At 35.6% G+C, this 16,542-nt stretch overlaps 1 protein-coding gene across 2 annotated transcripts; it reads right to left on the reverse strand.

The window, feature by feature from the left end:
• Positions 1 to 1,058: 1,058 nt before the first annotated feature.
• Positions 1,059 to 11,928, reverse strand: spoplb (speckle type BTB/POZ protein like b). 2 transcript variants are annotated; one of them, XM_016233542.1, is made up of 13 exons: positions 11,741 to 11,928; positions 8,718 to 8,833; positions 7,754 to 7,884; positions 6,131 to 6,255; positions 5,941 to 6,062; positions 4,801 to 4,952; positions 4,577 to 4,704; positions 4,314 to 4,491; positions 4,070 to 4,125; positions 3,560 to 3,682; positions 3,325 to 3,467; positions 2,848 to 2,901; positions 1,059 to 1,974 (listed from the first exon to the last, which is right to left on the reverse strand). In XM_016233542.1, exons 4-13 carry the CDS (start codon positions 6,206 to 6,208, stop codon positions 1,830 to 1,832), a joined length of 1,179 nt encoding a protein of 392 aa, XP_016089028.1. In that variant the 5' UTR covers positions 6,209 to 6,255; positions 7,754 to 7,884; positions 8,718 to 8,833; positions 11,741 to 11,928; the 3' UTR covers positions 1,059 to 1,829. The 2 variants fall into 2 exon arrangements, with proteins under 2 accessions (XP_016089028.1, XP_016089029.1); XM_016233543.1 differs by lacking the exon at positions 8,718 to 8,833.
• Between the last annotated feature and the right edge of the window lie 4,614 nt (positions 11,929 to 16,542).

A 16,542-nucleotide genomic window follows, 5' to 3' on the forward strand; every position in this document is an offset into this window, starting at 1 on the left:
AACAAAGAAAAATTGTGAAGTCAGACAAAGCTTAAGTCAACTCTGTACCACATTTGTTACAAAATCTTCTTAAAAGCCTCAGAATCCCTCCGACTACTGGAGGAGAGTCTCATTGCGGAACAGGTTTTTTGGCAATTTAACCTCTGTAAATTCAGCCATATGAAAACAAGAGGATAACATTGTTTCACATCAGCAGAAAAAAAAAACGGTTTCATTCGCAAAGGTCTGATCATACGCACTAACTCTGATCTGAAAAATGCACACATGTCTGTGAGAGTCTGTGCAATCTCACGGCTTGATGAACAGGGCATTTGAGGATTTGCAGCATGCTGGCTTTGATCTCAGCTTAAGTCGTCTCCAGATGTTTGAAGACTAAAAAGAAGAGAAGTTTTATAAAAGTTCATTTAAATGATTTTGGAAGCCACAGACCAAAAAGAATATGGAGTGTTTGCAACATGCTAGTGTCGATTGGAGATAGACCTTTAGGCATGTTAAAGATCGTACAGCTCCACACAGGTACTGATATTCTATAAACTGAAGCTTCCATCCAAAAATGTCAAGCTAAAACTATTACAACTGGGACTGACTTCTAAAATAATTGTTCGCTTTTTTCTTAAATATGATCACCTGCCATCTGAATGCTGAGGACAAAGATGTAAAACATCACATCTGACTCAGTTCTAGCTAATAATAAAAAATAAAAAAAAGTTTAATTGCAATAGCATTATGTGATAAATGCTTTTGATTTGAAATATATGCCAAGAAAATATATATTTCACATTTTGCTTGAATAACACATTAAACATGAACTACTAAAAAAAAACATTTTAAATGTTTAAGTCAACATGATTTATTTTTACTTTTTGCCTTTTTTATGGGTCATGACAACTGAATTATATGGCCGTTGGAAAAGAGTGGTTGAAATAAGAGGGTTTGCTAACATCAGCCAAAAATTAAGTCTTACAGACAGGAGGAAAAATGTTTGAATAAAAAATAATAATAAAAACTATCAATAAGGCCAGGACATTTTTTTTTCTTCATTTTATTTCCAAAGCAATAAATCAGTTCTTTTGAACCACAATACATTTTTTTCAGAACACAAAGAACTCTCCTGATCCATAGAGTTCGTTAAACCATGGAAAATAACTTCAACTAAAGTAAAAACTAACTCTGTGCGAAAAAGGGGAAAACAAGTTCTGTAAACAAATCTTCATATTTACCATTAGTTTAAGTTGGTGCAAAATATCGACGTCTTGAGCTCGTGTAATACTCATGTGAACTGCATCACATTTCACCAAGTATTCTACAGCACGACCTCAGTTAATACTTACACCAATTTTAATGATGCCAAACATACAATGCGACATTCTGCCAGCAATATAGGCAACATCATCACTTTAAAAGTGTCAGTGGAGAATATCTTTGCGTGGTTTTTTCTTTTAAATGTCAGACCACAAGTTCACAAGAAGGGCTAATGCAACCCTCCCCCTCAAGAACATGTAACATATAAGGTCCTAAACACCACCATGTTAAAACTACTGCATTATGTGGGAGCTAGTGCAATCCAGACAGGTCTGGATCAGTCGCAGCAGGCACGTAGCAACACAAAGGTGCGGAGGGGCAGATCCTTTAAGGCCATTTTTCAAATGACGTCCAGAGTAAACAGCATGGCGAAGTCCATTTCTTCTTGAGCACTGTGGTTTAAACTAGCTCCTCTATCCAGTCTCTGGTAAGGGTGACGGGCGAGTGAAGAGGAAGGGGGAAGTAGGGCTCGGTGGAGTAGTTGCTTCCTCATGCGTTTTGTTCCAAGCAGTCTGTGAGGGCAAAGGTCAGGACTGTTTTAGCCGTTTCCTAGGCAGACCGAAAGGGGTGCACTGGGCTGAAGCAAGAGCCCGGAAAGCCTCGGCCACTAAGTGAGGATGGGACTGAATCATCGCTTTCCAACCTGCAGTCTCCATTATGTCTGCAGCATGACTGCGAATGAGCAAAAACAAGCCTAATCGTTACTATCTATAAATGATATAACCATTCGTCACACGCTGATGAAATTAGTAAAAAAAAATTATCTGGGGTTTTTATTAATTCTGTGAAATCATGCTAATTAAAGGAATGTTCTGGGTTCAAAACAAGTTAAGCTTTATCCACAGCATCTGTGGAATGTTGTCTGTAAAGATAAATATCACATGTACAGTAAAGTAATGGTGCAAACTGATCCAGAGAACATAAATAAAAAAATCTAATTATTGAATATATATATTCATATATATATATATATATATATGTTTTATGATGATTTCTGAAGGATCATGTGACACTGAAGACTGGAGTAATGATGCTGAAAATTCAGCGTTGAATCACAGGAATAAATTACATTTTAAAATATTTAAATAGAAAGCAGTTATTTTAAATTCTAATAAAATTTGTCAATGTTGTTTTGCTGTGTTTTTGATTAAATAAATGCTGCTTTAGGTGAGCATACATTATTATTATTTTTTTATCTAAATATCTATCTTTAAAAGCTACCCATGGCCTTGTGTAAAAGTGATTTTACCACAGTAAAAAAGGCTTGCAGTTACTTTACTGTTGACAGTGCTTAGAGTGCATCGAGCCCAGAACATTCCTTTAAAACGTGATCATACAACAACAATGGCACCATCTTATGTTTAGATGGAAAGGAATTCAAGAACAAAATCTCTTCACAAGCTGTGCCATGAATCATTTTGTTTTACGGAGATCTTAAGTCACATGATTACTTTGCAAACAGGAGCTTCCTGCAAAATACAGATGTGTTTAGTGCTTTTTATTTGCAGAGGACTCTGGGAGATGGTAACATGTTGGCACACATACTTGCTATTCCAGTTCTTCCCATCTTTACAGCCCAGCTGTCTAAGAACACTGCATCTGAGGAAAGAGACCAGAGCAGAATTCACACAGAGCTCCCAGAATGCACTGCAGCCACCGCTGTCACAAATGAGATATTTAGCAGCCAAATTATTCCAATTAATATAATTGTCTGCATTGCTTTTAATCAGTCATTTATGCAAAGTGACCATAGAAAAATTGCACATGATTTTCCCTTCAACCTCAATATTGAGATTATATATTAATAGAGACCAATATTTTTATAATATAGATATTATATTTCTGCTCTAAATTCTTCCATCATGTATCCTTTCAAAACAGCCCAATTAAACCTGCGAGTCATTAAATGAGCAAAAATGTACAATGACTACAATTATGTTTAAATGTTCAGAAAACAAAGAACTGTAAAGTATACAAAGGATTTTTTTTTTGAATGAGTATGAACCGAGTGTGTGTTCTTGCCTATTAATGAAGTCTATGGCTTGTGCTTTAAGCTGCTCTGCGCTGTGCAGGTCAGCCAGAATGAGGATGTCAGCCACATTCTCTACAGATAAACTGTTACAGAGAGCCTCCTCACATAAAACCTTCAATCTTTCCAGAGCATACTAAAAAGAAAGAAGAAAACAGACCGCAGGTCAATCACAGCAGCACGAACACAAAACAAAAGCGCTCTTCCTTCAGAGCAAGAGTGTGTTACCTTGTCTGCAGCAGCTAACAGGTTGTCGGCCATTTTCTCTAGGTTAGGAGCTTTACCGGTGTAAATAAATACCATCATTTCCCTAAAAACATCCGGTTCCACATCGCTGATGTCCACACGGTTCTGTAATGTGGATGAAAAAAAAAAACATTTCAAAATCTAATGAATTGAAAATCTAATTTAGAATTAAATTGAAAATATATATTTAAAAAAAAAAATATATATATATTAGTTGCTTAAACATGGCAATTTTACACGCGTGTATTTTCATTTTTTTTATATATGTTAGGGTTAGGGTTATATTAATCTTAATATAAATAAATTATTAAATTATAATAATTAGTTTAAAATAATAATAATAATAGATGAAAATTCTACTAAATATTAGATATAATATTATTATTATTTTATTATAACTTCTGTTATTCTAAAATGTGGTAAACAGTAATACTAAAGAATCAAGAGTAGGTTTGTCCATTTCTGACTGGTAGTGTTTATCTTATCACTTACTTTTTTACTCTCCTCCATTTTGTGTTCAAACATAGCATTGAATACTGGCGACCTCGCTGTCAAAGGAAACACAAATCATCAGTTTTAAGTGAATCATCTGTGTGTAAAGTACTGCCAAATTCATCATGTGCCTCATTATCATTTCACTGAAATGTTGTCTGTGCAGCTTGCGCCTTTTTAGCAAGGCAAAATCTGGGTCTACCCCAAACGTCTGTCAGTGCCGTGTTGGGATGACTAAGCTCACCTGCCAGTATGGATTTGTGCGCTTTGAACTCTTGCCCTCCCACGAACAAGCTGCAGTCTGTGAACCTGGAGCCTTCCCACAGGTTACCCAGGTCGTCAGAAAGCTGACACTCCGGAACCTTCAGCATGTTTGTGTTCGACTGGCCAGAGATGTTTACAGAGTCCTGGACCACACTTACCTAAACAAATGAGTCACTGGTTTGAAGCAAGAACATTACTAAATCAACATATTTAGTGTACTTGAAACGTGACATGTTACGGTACCTCGCAGAATAGAGTGAGCTTGTCGTCAGGAAGAAGTCCGTTAGCTTCGTCCAGCAAGAAATCTCTCCTGATGAACTTCTTGAAGCCCCAGTCTTTTCCCTGGACGAAGCGGTAGGCTCTTTGGCTTTCTGAAATGTGGGCAGAACAAAAGAAGCACTAATATGAATAAAACAGTTATTCCACATTGCCAAACTCAATCCTGTGAGTGTCTGGAAAACGCTTACCCATGGCTTTAGTTTCTTCTCTTTTGGCGTTCAGTAAAGAAAACTTGAACTTTGCTCTCACTTCACTTTTTGGGCAACTGACAAGCAATAAGTACAGAGAGAGATAATCTTTACTCTCATCATCCAGTCCCTTTGGGTTCACTCGCAAACACCTGCAGAAAAAAATTGGAAAAAAGGGAAGAGTAGTACAAAATGTTTTTTTTTAAATCTGAAATAATTGTAATAATTTATAAATAACTTTTAATAATTTGGAAAACACTGTATGTGTCCATATAAAATAAAATGGTAATTTAAATATACACTAGAGGTCAAATGCTTGAAATGATTTTTGGAAGAAGTCTCTAATGCTCATCAAGGCTGCATTAATTTGATTCAAAATACAATAAAACAGTAATATCGCAAAACACGATCACAATTTAAAATAACTGTTTTCGATTTTAATATATTTTAAAATGCAATTTATTCCTGTGATGGCAAAGTTGAACTTTCAGCCATTACTTCCGTCTCCAGTGTCACAGAAATTATTTTAATATGCTGATTTTCTGCTCAATTATCATCAGTACTCAATTATTAATAATGGTTCTTACTATTATCAATCTTGAAAACAGTTTTTGTCAACTTTTAATCAAATAAACTTCTTTCAACAACATAAAAAAAAAAAAAAAACGTAATTATTCTAAACTTTTTACCGGCAGTGTATTATTTAGAGATCTATATGTTTAAACCACTGAAATGGCATGAGCAACACTGCTTCTGAACATCCATTACCACACAATTCTGTAATATGTTATATGACTCATAAATTCAGCCATTTTTTAGTTTGGGAACGGCCATTGTAGGAGTAGTCACACTCCAGGACTGCGATCGGAAGATTCATCGTAAAAGCAATTAATCGGCTGTTAGTGACAAAAGAAATCTTTCGCAGTTCTCAAAATTTGTCCCAGACAGCCCAGTGTAATCCCAACCTAAATCAAAATGGGCCACTGTTGTTTCACAAACAATGATATTTGGAAAGGTCAAGCCTGTATTTGTGCGTGTATGTGAGTGTGTTTGGTTGGGCAGGATGGCGAGGCATTAGAGAGAAGAATTAAGAGGCCACTTGAGAGCTTTGGACAACACTCCGAACACAGTGAAACACACCATTTCATCTTGTCGTTGGGGCCTGAGGAGAAGGTCGAGCTCCTTACGACCTCTCCCATCTCCTCCCGACAGAAGCTGAAGTTGTTAATCGTCCACATGTAAGAAAACTTCACGACTTTCACCTGTGGAAAAAAAACAGAGGGATATTTATGACTGGTGCTCTCAACTCAGAACGATTAGTCTCTCTCACCTGTGTATAACACCAGCTTTCTGCCACAGGTCCGGATGTCATTTCCCCTGGGGGAGGGGGTGTGGGAACCCGCGACATGGCCTGCTTTCACCCTTCCACGTCCCTGATTTAGCTCACTGCTCGGCCTACACACAAAACCAAGACAAAACTGTGCAACTATAGTCAAAACAGGTCAGTGAGTCAATATGATTTCCCAATAGGAGAACTGGTCACAATCATAAGGCAGCTCTCTCAAACGTCTATAAATAACCACAAGTGAGGTACACTATTAGGTCAAAGTTTATATGTAATGGTTGCTAACAGCAAATGCATTCGATTAAAGATTTAGCCAATGTTCTACAAAGAAACTCGATTTTTGCATTTTCTGAAAAAGGAAAAACTACCACATTAACATTTATATTCATTTATCAGATGCTTTTATCCAAAGAGACTTCAAAAAGACTTTCTAGGTGGTTGCTAGGGTGTTCTGATATAGTCTGGCCACTAAGAAAAGCACAACTCTCCTCAAATTTGAGGGATCAAATCACACATCTTGTTACACTACTGTACAAAAGATTTTGTTTTAATGTACATGGGTCAAAGACATTAAAATGTCCGCATCAAAAGAAATGTACAAAAGTGATTTTATGTCCATAGAAAGCACATTAAATGTAAGTAAAGTGTCTACTTTTGAGGTTTCAAATAACTTTTTGGAGAATAAAATGTTAAAACTGTTGAAATAATGTTACATTGTCATTCAGTGTAACACAATATGTATGTAAAAATTCAAACAACATGCTTATTCTGACGTGTACATATTAAAATATATAAAGGAATAAGGGAGCATATTAAATTTGATTGAGTTTTAAATGAGTAAAAAAATTCTTACTGACAAATGGGCAAAACCTAGGACAGTGGCACATTTTAAAGATGTAAAATTACAAATTATTTAGTATTTGGGGTGAAAGTGATTAGTCTTTTAATGTCATAAATTGATTTTTGTTGTAAATATGCATGACAAGATTGTTACACTGAATGACATTTTAGTGGGTCTCTTCTGTAAATGTATGATATTTATTTTTTGCTCAGAAAAGCAAAATTGCAATTAAATTAAACCGAACTTTTTTTTTTTTTTACAACAATTTAAAGCAGTATTACACATTGTTTTTATGCTTAAACCCTTTTTCGTCTTTGACCCACATATATTTTGAAAGAAAGTCTCTTATGCTCGAGCCTGCATTTATTGACCAGAAGTACAGTAAAAACCTTTCTATTTTATTACATTTAAAATGTCATTTATTCCTGTAATGGCCAAGTTTAATTTTCAGCATCATTACTGAAGTCTTCAGTGTCACATGATCCTTCAGAAAACATTCTAATATGATGATTTGCTGCTTGATATTTTTGTGGAAACTGTGCTAAGTTTTTTTTGTGATTATTTAATGATTAGGCATTATAAAAGTTTTTCCTGTCACTTTAACTGAATGAAAGTATTAATTTCTTTCAACAACAAAAAAATTGTACTGACCCTAAGCTTTTGACTGATACTGTAGATGCCACAGTAACAGAAACAGATGCCCAACAGTAATAGCACAAACGGAGTAATACAAGAGGTCAATGGGAATGTATAAAGTCAAATAATACCTTGTGTTCAGAGATCAGCACGTTCTGTTTCCATGTCATCCCTGGGCTCAAGCTCAGAGACGCAACCGTCAAGAGTGACTGGAAACAATGACTAACAGTGCATACTGACCTCAGGCTCCAAACAAGCCATCCTAAACACACAGACGCAGAATTAACCAAACATGCATCCATGCCATGAACAGCAGCAAAACTCTACAGCATTTAACTTAACGTGGAATACAGAAACACAATAACGTATAGTACTTCCAGAATGTGTCGAGTTACAAAATCAATCCACAGCATTTGTTGCATAAAGTTGATTATCACAGAACACAATATCAACTTGTCCATTAGTTTGCAAAAATTGCAGATAAAGGAATGCAAGCAAAATGTAAAACCATATTTTTGTTAAAACACTAATTCTTCCATAAAAAAAAAACTATTATTTGAGCTGTAAATTTGTTTATAGTTAGAAAACGAATTTTCTATGTGAATGAGCTGCTATATTAGTTATCTAAATAATATCTGTGAATGCTGCCATGACATGAACAGGTGTTGGTAAAGACAAAGCAAACTGATTTTATTTGGATGATTTCTGGCTGTTTTTCGACACCGGATATTGTAAACGTATGCAGATTGTGACCAGCCTTGCGTCATCATGATAACACACACACAAAAAAAAATGGATTTAACATTAACCAGATGAGAGCAGTGAGCAATTCTATCACTATTATGTATAATATCTTGACTATAAACACTATATATTTTTATGTTTATTCCTTGCCTCCCATTTACTTCCATTGTATGATTTATTGCTTATTTATGCTACAAATGCGGTCAACTGAGAATAACTTGTATTGGATAAAACATATCAATGTGCCGGCTGTACATGACAAGTCATTATTCACCATTCTCTACAATCAAGTCTTCATTTAACTCGTCTACACACCATGACTGACCTCATGAAAAAAGCGCACACACTCACCTCAGTAAGAATGCCGAATCTCACTTGTGGCAGTTTTGCAAGCCTTTTAGAGTGGAGAGCTTGGCAGATGAGGGCAGTTCGGTGGGATGCCACTCTCAGCAGAGACTCAATGAACCCTGGCAGGAATAACAGCATTTTAACACCACATCTACACTGGCACAGCATCAGGTTCTGTCCCAACCGCTTAGCAGCCCACACTTCTGACTATAGACATCATAACGCTGATATAGGCATCCAAATGTCGAGTCGGGTGAACAAGATGATCTAGAACTAATTGAAAAAAACAAGTCGTGTTTGGGATGTTCTGTTATCCGAGAATGTAAAGAACACAGCAAAAAGTGCAAAGGACATTATGATGTTTGCTTAATTGATGCAGAGCACAGAAATAGACAAGCCAGTAGTAGCACAGTTAAGGAGACCATCAAATCTAAAACAGCCACAAAATACTTATAACTTCATGAAAATACCATTTCAAAAACATTGCAGTGTTCCTATGGTCAAAAAAAAAAATATATATATATTGACAGGAACATTGATTACTCAAAGGTCACTAAAAATTGGATGAAAGAAATGGTTTTACTATTATTATTATTATTATTTTATCCTCTAACAAGGCTGTTGGTAGAATCTGGAATGGAATAACTTCAAACAAACAGGAAGAACCCCTGTTTCAAGTGAACAAGTCTATTGGCCAAAGCAAATGATCTAAAACAATTAAAAAATATCAACCAATTATCAGCATATAAAATTTACATGTAGTCATTTAGCAGACGCTTTTATCCAAAGCGACTTACAAATGAGGACAATAAAAGCAGTCAAAACTAACAAAAGAGCAACAATATATAAGTGCAAATGACAAGTCTCGGTTAGTCTAACGCAGTACACGTAGCAAGGTGTATATATATATATATATATATATATATATATATTATAAACACACGCACAAAGAAAAACAAGCAGATAGAATAGAAAAAATAGAATAGAAAAATATTAATATATTTTTTTAACCCTTTAACTGTCACTCACATTTTTGAACAGACGTGAAAGTGCACGATCCAAACTTACATTTTTATAATTCATTAACGAAAACATTTTGTAACTAACGCAGTACACGTAGCAAGGTGTATATATATATATATATATATATATATATATATTATAAACACACGCACAAAGAAAAACAAGCAGATAGAATAGAAAAAATAGAATAGAAAAATATTAATATTTTTTTTAACCCTTTAACTGTCACTCACATTTTTGAACATAGACGTGAAAGTGCACGATCCAAACTTACATTTTTATAATTCATTAACGAAAACATTTTGTAACATGATATCGATGTACCATTTTCATGGTGATGCAACGTTTGATTTTAAAATGGGTTTCAAAGGATGCATTTTGAGATTTTACGTTTTCAATCGATATATCATTTCTGACGATTTCTAAAGTGTGATAGAGAAATAGGCAACGAAGAAGACTTTTTTTTGACAAGGGTCAGAACTCCTGTTATGATGTAGATTTTTGAGGTGCACTCTTGTCATAAATTAATCTATTACTTTTCCTACATAGATATTTTACCAATGTTTTTAGACCTTTCCAACAATATATAGTTTGTCATGATTAGATTAGGATTTAATTGTAATCTAGTGAAGTAAACTTAGGCGTCCCACAGAGGGGACGGGTGACAGTTAAAGGGTTAAATAATAAAAAAAGAAGATAAATGTAGATAAAGTAGAATTAAAATAGAATAGAAAGTGCTAGAGTTAGCACTCAAATAAAGGTGGAACAGATGTGTTTTTAGTCGTTTCTTGAAGATGGCTAAGGACTCAGCTGCTCGGATTGATTTGGGCAGGTCATTCCACCAGGAGGGAACAGTTAGTGAAAAAGTCTGTGAAAGTGATTTTGTGCCTCTTTGGGATGGCACAATAATGCCTCGTTCACTTGCAGAACGCAAGCTTCTAGAGGCACATAACTCTGAAGTAATGAATTTAGGTAAAGGGGTGCAGAGCCAGTGGTGGTTTTGTAGGCAAACATCAATGCCTTGAATTTAATGCGAGCAGCTACTGGTAGCCTGTGCAAATTGATGAACAGAGATGTGACGTGTTCTTTTCGGCTCATTCGAGATTAATCTTGCAGCGGCATACAACCACTGGAACAGCCTCAAAACATCTCAGATGTTCTCTCCATCTTCAGCTACTTAGAATATTGTTATGGTATCAACTGTCCAGACATTGTCAGCAGAAAAGTCTCTTTTCCCCCTTTTCCTATTTCAATTTAGGAGCTTTGTTTTTATTTATTCACTTTTCTAGAAATGCGCCGTCTAAAATAAACTTTATTTTAAAATGCACATCAAATAATAATTCACATTTGAAAGAGGCGTTCTCGAATTAATGAGTCGTTGAGTTGTCAATCGAGTCTGAAAGATTCGGTTCTCGATTATCAATATGCTCATTACGAGCGAGTTCTTCAGAACCGCTCGAAACGATTCCTTCGTTCATACCGGTTTTGTGAGCCGGATCAACCGAGTCACTAATAAGATCCGACTCAAAAGAACCATTCGTTCGCGAATCGGACATCGCTGTAATGCGCTACGAAACCAGCCCCATCCGCCCCAAGTTTCTGTTATGAATCGATAACCGCGTTTCTTACCGCGTTCGAACAAGTTTGCACACACATATGAGCGCCGAACACTTGTCGCCTTTCCGTTAGATCCGCCTGCAGAGCAACTTGATGTGGAAACCCAAAAGAAAAAGAGTCGAGGAAACCAAGTTAGCCAACCAAGGCTCGTCTCGTTTGGCCTACATTTCATGCACGGCCCAAACAAGAGACAGAACCATAACAAAGCCGAGTCAACTATGTTGATTCACGGCCGGAACAAAGAAAGATCCTTCTACCAAACCCCGCACGTATCTGATTTGTTTGTCCGAAACCAGCACATAATGGTGTAGATCGAGTAAGCATCTGTCTTTGTGTCAGTGCCCAGAGCGGTGGTTAAAATACAAGATAAAAATAATTTTACAAACCTCTCAGACACTCCGCATCACAGACATAGAAACACGGTACGCTATGTGACCTGAGTGAGTCGTAGAAGGAATTTTGTGCGAAACGAGTGAACTTTTTTCAGCCTTTCTCTACAGATAAGGGGTGTTTCTCTCTCTCGTCTCTCATAGTGCTGTCTGCGCTTCAGCTCTATGCAGGCGCACTGCGCATGCGCACAGAACTTCCTCTCAAACCATCTGTTCTAACAACAAGCGCAGTTAGTTAGCAGCGTACACTCAATTCTAAGGGCTAGAAATGCGATATACCACTACTGATGGAGTAATTATCGTGGTTATTTTAAGTAGTTCAGCTTCCATGACTTCGATAAGACATGCTTCTAGTACATTTTATGATGCATTACAAAGTTACTCTAAACTCAGCCACTAGCAGTTCCCATAATGTCAGGGCAGTTAATTAAATGACACGAAGACTGATGAAAGATATAATAGACTGAACCTATAATATATTGATAGGTTATTTTATCACATACACTATAGGCCTGCTGTGTTTTTAACCACGTGGTCTAAGTATACGTGTCATTTTACAGTATAGAAACTTGACGTTAAAATAAAATAACTTTTTTTTGTCAGATTTGTATGACAAAATAAAGTTACTCTTTTAGGGAAGTATAAATGTGAGTGGGCATAACTATCTAGTTCCCCCTCTCCCACATAACCAAACAGACTTAAGTGCCAATAAAATTTTATTTCTTTTCTACTTCATCGTTATAAACTCTTGGCACACTGATAGTATCACGTCTGTATAACTGAATGAGATGATATATATCATCATTTAATATCATGGGAGGAGATAAGAGTATTTTTGCAGGGGCTGTTGTAATGGTAATGATCTCAACAAATCCAGGCTAACACTCAATGAAATATGAAAGGCATCCTTTAAGCCAGGGGAGATATACATGGAAATAATAACAGATGAAAAAAGTGACTTGCTGATTTGAATGGTTTAAAAAAACAAAACCTCTTATGTCTGTTAAAAGATATAAGCTCATCGTCTGTGAATTAAAAGCTGTCTCACTTGCTTCATTACCATGACAAAACCTGAGTCTCAATGCCTTGTGACCTACTGCATGGCACTATCAATGTTTGAAAGTAAGAGGATTATTAACTAAATGAAAAAGATGAGAGTGGATGAACTAGTATTTGTGTGGAAAAATATTCTGTTAATAACAGCCTTTTATAATTCAGTGTTAGTGGTAAAAGGTAGATCTGGATTACATGGACAACAGCCATGCATACAAATCACACACACGTCTGGTCAGCTATCCTTGTGAGGACTCTCCATAGGCGTAATGTTTTTTTTACCGTACAGACCGTATATTCTATTGCCCTACACCAACCCTACCCCGCTGACTAAATACTTTTTTTCCCCCCACTGTGTATATATAACTAAACTAAAACAGGCCTTTTTTTAGAAACACAATGATCTTGGTTTACAATCTTAAAAATAGGGTTGTACATAAGTTTGCAAAAGGATGTTTCGCAGCAGTGCCATAAAATAACCATTATTTGGTTCACCAAAGAACCTTTTTATGAGGCTCTTTGTGGAATGGAAAGGTTCCATGAATGTTAAAGGTTCTTCGTTGAACCATATTAGGTAAATAAGGATCATTTATTTTTAAAACGCAGTACACTGTAAAAAAATTAGTAACCATCTGAACCATAATTAGTTAATTAGGCTAGTTAACTAACTGTGAAAAAATGTATGGTAACACTTTACTTGAAGGGGTGTGCATAAGACTGACATGACACCTTCATAATCATGACATGACACATGTCATGAATATGAAGGAGGTTTTATGCATGTTTATGACAACTGTCATTAAGTGTTATTCGCTCAGTTATGTCATTTTTAATGCAAATATGACTTTATTTGACCAAACCCTACCCCTACCCTTACCCCTAACCATAGCCCATAACAAAGACATCTCAAACAATGTCATCTTTGCATTAAAAATTACATAACTGAGCGAATGACACTTAATGACAGTTGTCATAAATATGCATAACAACCCTTCATATTCATGACATGTGTCATGTCATGATTATGAAGGTGTCATGTTAGTCTTATGCACACCCCTTCAAGTAAAGTGTAACCAAATGGTATTCATTTTTGTATGTAAATTTTAAATTGCATGTAAAGTCAACATGAACTTTAACTGTAACTACACTCTAAATAAAGATACATTATTGGTATTGATGGTTCCTTTTATTTTACCTTTTAACATCCATGAAACCTTTTCATAGCACAAAAAGATTCTTTATAGTGGATGAAGATTCTTTAGATTGTTTAAATGTTCTTCACACTAAGAAAAAAAATGGTTCTTTTAAGAACTATTCACTGAAAGGTTCTTTGGAGAACCCCAAATATTTCTTACATGGCATCGCAGCGAACATTATTTTTGCGAGTGTACATGATACCTCAAACTTCCCTCTTTTATTGTGAATTTTTGTCAACCACAGCTGCCAGGTTAGTTTTTTTTCCTCCATCAATTAAAAAATAAGAAGGAGGAAGATAGGAAGATACATGAGAGAGAGGGAGAGAGAGAGAGAGAAAAGAGAGAGAAACAGCTCTATGATGCATCTCTATTGAGTTTACCCCTCTGGCTTTCCCAATTATGAGACAGAAATTCTCTGTCAGGTCGTGAGGACATGAGACTGACAGGAAAGATGCTTGATCACGTTTTCCAGCATCAGTGTTGTTATTACATCAAGTTTGAAAGTTTAATCATAATTGAGAATTTCACTGTGTTTTTCTTTGCCTTTTTCCCATTAAAAGCACTGATGTTCACACACAGGGAAACAGCTGTTGGCCAGTTTCATCAGAATGAAAAGAGCCTGAAATGCTGCATCAAACAGTGCAGTTTCACTTAAGAGTGTGCAGACAGACATGTTTTTCTGACCTGTGTTTCTGGTGCATTGTGCCAAGCATTCTATTGCTATCCACTTAGTGATTTGAACAAATTGATGGGATATAAAACAGGCACAAAAATAAAAAATAAAACAAATTCCAATAGACTGACTCGATTGACATTTTCACATCCCCATGTGAGGTTGACAGTTATTTAGTGCAACCTAAAAATAATATAAATGAGATTTTACACATATTAGCCATTTCTGGATCAAATGGAGAGTACCGACTATAGCCTACTTCTCCAGACTTCTTTTCTTATTGTGAATAAAATATCATTTTTAATTATGCGCTGCTTCTAACAGATTTTTTTGTGTTTTCTTTTTACAAAAAGCAAAATAGTTCACCGTGGGTTTTCTGAGCTGGTTTCGGTTGCAGCACGCTACATAGTACCCCCCTGGCAACTAATGTCTTAAGAACTCCAGAGCTGTTACTGCAGTAATCATCTGTCATAATTAACTTCATTGTTTGAGTTCTGATTTCTAATCCGGGAAATAGTAATGAGTTTTAAAACCTTTGGCAACAGAGAAAAGGATGGAGAGAGATACGGGGGAAAAGATAGAGAGAGAGAAAAGCGATTAACACTCAGTCTACAAGAGGGATTCCACAAAGTCAAACTGCACAGACCATTTTTTGAGTGAAACAGTCTTGAGTTTCTAGTTTCCACTGCATAATCACAAAGCCATAAACAGAAATACAACTCTTTTGAGATGTAATGGTGGCATTGTTAAGTAATTTGACTTATCTACATGCAAACATAAAATCACTCAAACTGTTCTGCTTAAAATGCACATTCGGTTAGGTACTTTTATGTACACAACTGATCGAATGTTTGGCATAATTAATATTATGTTTTTGAAAGAAGTCTCTGATGCTCACCAGACTGCATGTATTTGATCAAAGTTACAGTAAAAACAGTTATATTGTGAAATATTACAATGTAAAATTACAGTTTTCTATCTTGATATATTTTAAATAGGGATGGCAAACCTGTATTTTCAGCAGCTATTACTTCAGTCTTCAGTGTCACATGATCCTTGCTCAGTTATTATCAGTTACATATTATTGGGGCTCAATTATTAATAATGATTCTTATCGTTATCCATGTTGAAATAAGTTTTTGCTCAATATTTTTGTGATCTTTTTTTCAGGAGAGTTTGATGAATAGAAAAACAGAAATATTTTGTGACAATAGATGCATATAAAATATTATTATTTGTAACATTATAAATGTATGTACTGTCACTTTTGATCAATTTAATGCATATTTGCTGAATAAAACTTTTTCAAAACTTTTGATAATAATAAGAAATGTTTCTTGAGTAGCAAATCAGCATATTAGAATGAAGTTAAAAGCACTGATGTTCACACACAGGGAAACAGCTGTTGGCCAGTTTCATCAGAATGAAAAGAGCCTGAAATGCTGCATCAAACAATGCAGTTTCACTTAAGAGTGTGCAGACAGACATGTTTTTCTGACCTGTGTTTCTGGTGCATTGTGCCAAGCATTCTATTGCTATCCACTTAGCGATTTGAACAAATTGATGGGATATAAAACAGGCACAAAAATAAAAAATAAAACAAATTCCAATAGACTGACTCGATTGACATTTTCACATCCCCCTGTGAGGTTGACAGTTATTTAGTGCAACCTAAAAATAATATAAATGAGATTTTACACATATTAGCAATTAGGAGGAGTGCATTGCCAAACTCCAAATACACACAGCTTGAGAGCGAGAGAGAGAGCTGTTAGAAGTTAATCAACATTAGCCTTAATGATAAGGCCTCAGAGAAAATGTGCAGACACACAGCGCGGCACAAAACCACATTGTTTGTCTTGGGTTTCCAAGAAATT

The sequence above is a fragment of the Sinocyclocheilus grahami genome, unplaced genomic scaffold, assembly GCF_001515645.1.
Source record: "Sinocyclocheilus grahami isolate Dianchi unplaced genomic scaffold, SAMN03320097.WGS_v1.1 scaffold433.1, whole genome shotgun sequence".
NCBI classification, from domain to species: Eukaryota; Metazoa; Chordata; class Actinopteri; order Cypriniformes; family Cyprinidae; genus Sinocyclocheilus; species Sinocyclocheilus grahami.

What these genes read in the sequence shown, in the direction of transcription:
- spoplb (XM_016233543.1), bottom strand. Translation starts at nt 6,208, where the DNA reads ATGTCGCGGGTTCCCACACCCCCTCCCCCAGGGGAAATGACATCCGGA. An exon ending in AAAGCTGGTGTTATACACAG is followed by an intron (nt 6,063 to 6,130) that starts GTGAGAGAGACT and finishes TTTTTTCCACAG; the next exon opens with GTGAAAGTCGTGAAGTTTTC. An exon ending in GCACAAATCCATACTGGCAG is followed by an intron (nt 4,126 to 4,313) that starts GTGAGCTTAGTC and finishes TTCCTTTGACAG; the next exon opens with CGAGGTCGCCAGTATTCAAT.